The sequence below is a fragment of the Neovison vison genome, chromosome 3 (assembly GCF_020171115.1).
Source record: "Neovison vison isolate M4711 chromosome 3, ASM_NN_V1, whole genome shotgun sequence".
NCBI classification, from domain to species: Eukaryota; Metazoa; Chordata; class Mammalia; order Carnivora; family Mustelidae; genus Neogale; species Neogale vison.
The window spans coordinates 95,509,937-95,518,390 of NC_058093.1; the positions used below are offsets into that span (position 1 = coordinate 95,509,937).

General features: G+C 41.7%; 1 protein-coding gene across 3 annotated transcripts in view; it reads right to left on the reverse strand.

Annotated features, from left to right (window-relative positions):
• UBXN4 (UBX domain protein 4) overlaps positions 1-8,239 on the reverse strand; it is a 57,409-nt gene extending 49,170 nt beyond the window's left edge. Inside the window, exon 1 of one of the 3 annotated variants that reach the window (XM_044242567.1) lies at positions 8,023-8,239. In XM_044242567.1, coding sequence (XP_044098502.1) covers positions 8,023-8,104 — 82 coding nt within the window. In that variant the 5' untranslated portion in view covers positions 8,105-8,239. Of the gene's footprint in view, positions 1-7,483; positions 7,639-8,022 lie in introns of those variants that run through there. The other 2 variants (XM_044242570.1, XM_044242569.1) reach the window with 2 other exon arrangements.
• Between the last annotated feature and the right edge of the window lie 215 nt (positions 8,240-8,454).

Sequence of the window (8,454 nt, forward strand, 5' to 3'; positions counted from 1 at the left end):
TGATGGACAGAAGGAAACTTACCCAAGTAAGTCAAGAAAAATACTTCTGACATTTAGCAGAGGTTAAGTGCTTTCTCAAAGGTGAACAACCTCTGCCAATTTACAGATTAAAAAAGTTCTCAGGTCACATTTTTTGTTTACCAAAAATGAATTACAAATACAAAAAAAAATTCTGTATCTGTTCTTCCGTAAGTTGTTTTCTTCTCATGTGTAGCCATTTTCCCAATCCACCCTCAGCCTTCCTCATCTCAGTTACCTGTTTAATTCCAACCCTTCAGATTTTAGGCCAGAAACTAGTTATCCCTGACTTCAGCTCTCTCTCCAAGATTTATGCAGAATGTAACTATTTCTTACCACTTTCACTGCTACCACCCTGATTTAAGCTACCACATCTCACCTAGATGATTACAATAGCCTCCTAACTGTTTTCCCTGCTCATTCTAGCAGCCCCATCAATGCCAATCAATATAGTTTTTATTGCATCTTTAAAATACTACAAATGGGGGCACCTGGGTGGCTCAGTGGGTTAAAGCCTCTGCCTTTGGCTCAGGTCATGGTCTTTGTTCTGGGATGGAGCCCCACGTGGTTGGGCTCTCTGCTCAGCAGGGAGCCTGCTTCCCCCTCTCTCTCTGCCTGCCTCTGCCTACTTGTGATCGCTCTCTCTGCGTGTGTGTCAAATAAATAAATAAAATCTTTAAAAAAAATACCACAAATAAGTCTGAAAAATCATCCAGCATCTTGCTGTTGAGGTAGCTGGACAACTTAGATCTTATTCATCAGTCTCTTGAACTCTTCCTTTCTCAGAAACATAGATACTGTCCAAAAATTTTCTGATATCTTTGTTTTTAACTGTTGTGGCTTGCTAAATCAAAGCAGCTGAGTTTGAAACAAGTCCAATGTCATTTCCTTCAAGAATTAACTCATCTTTCTGGACTTGAGATACTGAACAAACAATACGTGGCCTCATTCAAACCCACAGATGTGTTTTCCATCCAAGAAATTCTAGATTTTAACAAGAGAACCATTCTCCTGATATTCAATACAATATTGATGGGGAAGTGATTATACAAAGACCTCATCTTGTAAGGGAAGCCTAGCGTAGCCCCCTTGATCATGTTGTTTCGTTTTGTTTTTTAAAGTAATCTCTACAACCCATTTTGGGCTCAAACTCACCACCCCAGGTCAAGAATCACATGTTCTACTGACTGAGCAAGCCAGGAGCACCCTGTCCCCCAGATTATATACTGTACATGACTACAGGTTATATGAATAGTAGCCAGTTCTTTCCTATTTCCCCACCATTTGTCAACTCAGAGCCTCCTCTTTCTCCTTCCGAGGAGATGGAGTCCCATACTGACATGACTAAAGTCCCTTTGCAGGGTTCCTCTGGGGCCTTTCACAATAACTGTGCATCCCTTCACAGTGATGTCAACATTTTCTGGAATGCCAAGTCTGACTGCTGACTGCAGTAGATGTGGCAAAGCTGTTCAGTCGATTATTAGCATGGCAACTTTTGTTAAGAGTCTTACCACATCGCTCAAAATCTACAATGGCTTCCAATTTCCCTTACATTATAAGTCAAAGTCCCTACAAATGGCCTCATGCCTCCAGTTACCTCTCTGACCTCATATCTCTTTACCTTTTTCCTATTCTGCTAATATAAAAAGACTCTTACTTTAAGGTCTTTGTACTAGTTGCTTCCTCTGCCTTGAATATTCTCCCCACAGATATTTACATGGTCAACACTCAACTCCCTTAAGTTCTTGGTCAAATATTACCTTCTCAATAAAGGCTTCCCTACTATACGCTACTTTTTTTTTTTTATTGCGTTATGTTAGTCACCATACAACACATCATTAGTTTTTGATGTACTGTTCCAAGATTCATTGCTTACATATAACACCCAGTACCATGCAATACATGTCCTCCTTAATTACCCACCACCAGGATCACCCATCCCCTCCACCCTTCTCCTCTCAAAAACCCTCAGTTTCTCAGTCCACAGTCTCTCGTGGTTCCTCCCGAAAACCCTCAGTTTCTCAGAGTCCACAGTCTCTCGTGGTTCGTCTCCTACTCTGATTTCCCCCTCTTCACTTTTCCTTTCCTTCTCCTAATGTCCTCCATGTTATTCCTTATGTTCTACAAGTAAGTGAAACCATATGATAATTGACTTTTTCTGCTTGACTTATTTCACTGAACATAATCTCCTTCCAGTCCCCTCCATGTAGATGCAGAAGTTGGGTATTCATCCTTTCTGATGCCTGAGTAATATTCCATTTATATATGGACCTCATCATCTTTATCCATTTGTCTGTTGAAGGGCATCTCGGCTCTTTCCAGTTTGGCTATTGTGGACATTGCTGCTATAAGCATTGGGGTACATATGGCCCTTCTTTTCACTACATCTGTATCTTTGGGGTAAATACCCAGTAGACTATACACTACTTTAAAATGACAGCCTTTAGGGGCAGCTAGCTGGCCTAGTTAGTAGAGCATGCAACTCTTGATCTCAGGGTCATGAGCTCAAGGCCCACAAGTCCCATATACAAATACAAATAAAAAATAAAATGACAGCCTTCAGACATTCCCAAAGTTCCCTAATTTCCTGGTCTTTTTTCCCCCTGTAATACTTTTGACCTTCCAATAGACCATGTGTTTACTTATTATATTTACTGTCCCCCACAAACTAGAATGCAGGCTCCATGAGAGCAAGGATTGTTTTCTTTTTTAATATAATTTTTATTATATCTTTTTAAATATAATTTTTTAATATAACTCAAATGCCTACAACACAACCTGGCATATGTTAAGTACCTGACATATAGCAAGCTCTCAATAAGTATTCTGTGGAACGAATAGCTGAATTTCTTGTAAAGTAAGTATCCTGGCATACCTATAATAATTGACTAATGCTGCATATTTGAGTATTTTCTATGTGAGATGATCCAGGAAGAGGAGCTTGACAAATCTGGCCATGGAGAAGTAAAGAGGGAGCAGAACACACCCGCAGACCAGGACCAAAAAGAATGCCCATTAGCAGATTCCCAGATGTTGAGAAAGCAAATGGGGAAAATTATCATTTGCAGCGACATCATTCTGAGCACATCTTCCAACACTGTGGGGTGGCACGTAAAATTCCAAGTGAATGACAAAATTATCAACCTAGAAAATAGCTACATGGGAACATTCTTACTACAAACATTCTTAGAGAAGAATGTGAGGCAAGAAGGACCCTTTTTTTTCATTCTTTTTTCATACATTCATGATTTTATTCTACATTTACTTTGTCCGAGGCAAAAGTATATATAATATATTATATATTAGCTTAATATATAAGCTAAATGTGGAAACAAATGAGACACTGTCTGCTCTCAGTGGAGTTTAAAAATCTAATGCTACAAAAAATGTACTTTTTTGGTAAACAATTATAAATAATTATACGAATAAATACTATGAAAAAAAGAACAGATCTAAGAAAATAATGAGACCTTTTGAGATCAGATAGGGAAGCCTTCTCTGGGGTGACATTTAAGGTAAGACCTAAAGGATGAAAAAACTGAGCTGGGCCAAGAGCCTGAACAGTTCACTAAGCAGGATTTTATGCGTAGGAAAAGGCCTGTGTGACTGTGTGACTGTGTGTCATAAACAACACGGAACGGGAGATAAGAGATGACTAAAGAGTTGAGATTCAAAGATAACTCCCACAGTACGGTTTATCAATCTGGATGTAAAAGTCGTGCCATTTACTAAATGTACAACACTGGTGGGGAGAAAAACAAGTTTTTACAAGCAGTAAATATACTTTTATACTTGAGGATCTTGTGAGGCATCTAAGTGGGGATGACAAGGGGATAGCTAGAAGTATGAATGTCCTGCCTCTGAAGTTGGTACTTTTCAGTATGTTGTACCACATGGGGACGGTCCCAAATATCACATCCCCACTAGCAGTGTCTGTCCATAACTCAGCTTAGTGGCAGCAGCAACAGCTGCTTGACCAACAGAGATGTAAGGCTGAATGGAATTCCTTAACTCACTGAGACCCACCTTAATTCTACAGAGTAAAATTATTAACCAACTTTAGTATCTTTACTTACTTATTAATCAGTACATGAACTATGCTATGGAGTTAGGCCAGCCTAAAATTTTAGTAGGAAATGTTGTATCTTTGGTAGTATCAGCAGCATCCAAAGTAAAGACACTTAAAAAGAACAATACAGGGGCATCTAGCTAGGTCAGTAGGTAGAGCATGTGACTCTTGATCTCAGGGTTGTGAGTTCCAAGCCTCACACTGGGTGTAGAAATTTTTAAAAGAATAAAATAAAATCTTAAAAACAAAAAACCAAAAGAATACAAACTCAGAAGCAAAGAGTTGCAGAGCTTAGTACAGCCAGGAATTCCAACCCAGAAAATGTCAACTAGTCAAAATCTAAAAGCTTTTGTGGTCTTTTTGAATCAAAAAAGGCAGTAAATAGTGTCTGTCATGAAAAGTTTAGCCCACTAGCAACACTAGTCTGTGAACTGACACTTTGCTTCAGGATCCTTGTCAGAATATTCTACCTTCCCCAAAACAGAATCACAATCTTCAGTTTTATTTCTTTCAAGTTACAAAGATATAACACTTTAAAAATACTTGCTAAGTTCTTGTCTGAACTAGTAGTAATCTCTCCAGTTTTAATTCTATAATTTTCTTTAATTCATCCACGAAAATTTCACTAAATATAAACCTGCCTAAAGTGCTTCCCAACTGAGGGGTTATATGAAACAAAGTATGCCCTCAAGACCATTCTTCCAGCCTTTCAGATATCTTTTTAATTTTCTTTTTTTAAAATTTTTATTTATTTATTTGAGAGAGAGAAAGAAAGCGAGCATGAGAGGGGAGAAGGTCAGAGGGAGAAGCAGACTCCCCATGGTGCTGGGAGCCCAATGCGAGACTGATCCCAGGACTCCAGGATCACGACCTGAGCCAAAGGCAGTCGCTTAACTAACTGAGCCAGCCAGGCACCCTTAATTTTCTTTTTCTTTTTTTTTTTTTTTTAAACCTTAATTTTATTTTTCTCAGTGTTTCAAGATTTACTATTTCTTTCTAATTTTCTACTGAATTGCTTTACTTTTGTTAGGGTATCCCATCTAAAAAAATCATGAGTTCTGGCTATAACAAAGGTCCAGGCAATATGTAAGGGCTGCAGTTTCAAGACCCCACTAACTACATACTCCTAGAGTGAAACTAATCCCACCTAGTGTTCGGGATTAATGTACGAAAACTCTAGAAAAGCCAACAGTATTTTAAACAGGTCAAAAGACAAACGCCTTTGACAGATGCTAACGGAGTTCCTACAAACATTCAACAGAGTCAGTGATATTCCGCAAACATGTAATATGTGCTCATCAGTAAGCTGTTAATGGAATACACACACATACACAGAGAATCCCAAAGACCTCTAACTTTATTTTGCTACAGTAATAACTAGCACTGTTTCCTAATGTTCGTTAATTAAATCTAGCATTTCTTATTTCAAATTAACTATTTAGCCCAAAAGTATCTTCTAGGAACATTTAGACACCATCAGTTGTGTTTTTTGTTTTAAAAATGACTACCATCAGGGAGCCTGAGTGGTTCAGTCGGTTAAGTGTCTGACTCCTGATTTCAACTCAGGTCATTATCTCAGGGTCCTGGGATCAAAGCTGGAATTGGGCTCCCCACCCAGCTGGGAGTCTGCCTGAGGATTCTCTCTCTCTCATTCTGCCCCTCCCCCATAAAATAAAAAAAAATATATATATATATATATATTTTTATGACTACTGGGGCACCCTGGGTGGCTCAGTCAAAAAGCATCTGCCTGGGGCGCCTGGGTGGCTCAGTGGGTTAGGCCTCTGCCTTCAGCTCAGGTCATGGTCCCAGGGTCCTGGGATCGAGCCCCACGTCGGGCTCTCTACTCAGCGGAGAGCCTGCTTCCTCCTCTCTCTGTGCCTGCCTCTCTGCCTACTTGTGATCTCTGTCTGTCAAATAAATAAATAAAATCTTTAAAAAAAAAAAGCATCTGCCTTTGGCTCAGGTCATGATCCCAGGGTCCTGGGATCAAGCCCCACACTGGACTCCCTGCTGGGCAGGAAGCCTGCTTCTCCCTCTCCCACTCTCCCTGCTTGTACTCCCTCTCTCACTCTATGTGTGTGTGTGTGTGTCTCTCTCTCCATGAAATAAATAAATAATCTTTTTTTTTTTTTTTTTTAAATTAAAAATAAAGGGGCGCCTGGATGGCTCAGTGGGTTAAAGCCTCTGCCTTCGGCTCAGGTCATGACCTGGGATAGAGCCCCATATTGAGTGAGCTCTCTGCTCAGCAGGGAGCCTGCTTCCTCCTCTCTCTCTCTCTGCCTGCCTCTCTGCCTACTTGTGATCTCTGTCTGTCAAATAAATAAATATCTTTTTTTAAAAAATTAAAAATAAATTAAAACAAATTAAAAAATTAAAAATTGACTACCATAATCCTAGATTTCCTGACTTCTACATCAATTTCATTAATCCATGAGGTCTCCAGTTGCTCGGTTTTTCTCAAGAAACAAAAAGCAAAACAAAAAACACAGCTTTTGGAAGCTGCTAAAAAAAAAATTTGTCAGGACAAGATGGAAATATTTTGTGATCCTGGTGCACGTCACTTAACCATTGTGGACATAAATTTCCTCAACTAAGAAATGGGTACAATAATATCTGTTCTACTTATAAAGAATCAAGGAGATTTTATGTGAAAAACAACTTAAAATGTCATAAAACTACTACTATGCTCTTAATAAGTATAGATAATTTAATTTTCCTTTCCTTTTTAATCCCTTTTTATCCCACTTTTTCTTCTTACAGGATTATAGCAGTTATGCATCTAAAATATAACTCTAAAGACACATAAGAGGATCAAACTGCTCTTCTAATGAACAATTAACTAAAAATTTGGCATAACTTAAAACAATTATAAATTTCAAACTTGATTTGAAGTGAAGCTCATATTTTAGCCTCTGTTCACGGCGTTGCATAAAGTTATAGAGCTGCTATCTAGTCTCCCAAGGGTCATTAAGTTAATGAGTACACCGTTATTAAGCATAAATTGCTGAAATAATACACCTCAAATTAATAGAAATCACAAACACTAATTTGGCTCATGTGGTGAGAATAGCAAAACCATAGAGGCTTAGGTCTACTGTAAATCTAGAAGATTTTTGTAATAAAATAGGGTAGTAATAAAAGACGGAGCAAAATAAACCAGAGTAAGACAGGATAAATGAGTTAGCTCACGTTCTCGAAACTACAGATATTAGACTAGGTAGACAGCAAAACGAACTAAAGACTGAAAGGCTACTTCTTCTCAACAAACGGTACAAAAACCAAGTTGCAACAAAGCAAATACTCCACATTAGACTCTCTCCCCCTGTTAGAATTAAAAAAAAAAAAAAAATCCAACCTATATAAAGCTCAAAAGTTTGCGTTGCAGGAACGTACGATCGCCAGTAGCCGTGAACATCAGGTGGTTTCTCTTTGTTGCTAACCGATGACACAGCTTTCTTCCTGACAGTCCACAACTAATTACGAACCCAACTGCCTGCCTAATGGCCTGTCTCTATCACCACCTAAACACTTGTGCTACACAAACGTTAAGCATCCCGAAGTGGGTCCTCGGGGGCAGAGACATCTACCGGGGTGCCCGAGAGAGGGCTGTTGGGGTCTAAGTGCGCCAACTCCTCAGGGGGCGCAGCGGGGGTACGCGGCTAGGGCCTTCGGGACGCGGCCCCGTGCCCTGCCAGAGCTGTAGGCGGGGCTCTGAGAGCTGTGGGGGCGAGGCGGGGACCGTGCCTCCCGCCGGGGTGCTGAAGAAGCGGGAGCTGGGGGCCTAGCCAGGCCCGGCATGCCCCAAACGGAAGGGGGAAGCGCTGGGAAACCAGGAACGGCAGCCTGGGCCTGTCGGAGTTCGGAGGAAAGGCTAGAACTGGAGGTAGGCCGAAGGAGTGTCCGGCCACAACTCGGGCCCCCGCCCCCTTCACCTGCCACGAATACCACGAAGACCGCGCCGCTCCTCTTGGCCGACGCGATGGCGGCCGGAATGGCGCCCTGGAACCACAACATCGCTCTCCTCTGGCCCAGGCGCTCGCTCGGAGTGTTGTTGCCGCGGTCCCGAAGCTGACCCCGCCCTCTCCTTCGTCTGGCCCCGCGGCCCCCGCAGCCCAAGCTGATCTGGCCCCCGCCTCCGCGCAAGCACGCAATCCCGTCAGCAGTCCCCTGGGACGCGCGCAAGCGCGCGGACCAGGCGCGCTCTGCGCCCCGTGACGCCGCACGTCGCCGTGGGCACCGCGCCCCAGTGCCTTGTCTCGTTGGCAAGTTGGTGTGGGCGCGCGGCCGCTAGGCCTCAGACTCCGCAGTTCCGGAAATGGAAAGAGCCAGTGAGAAAGATGACTAACCGCTACGGTGCGACGGCG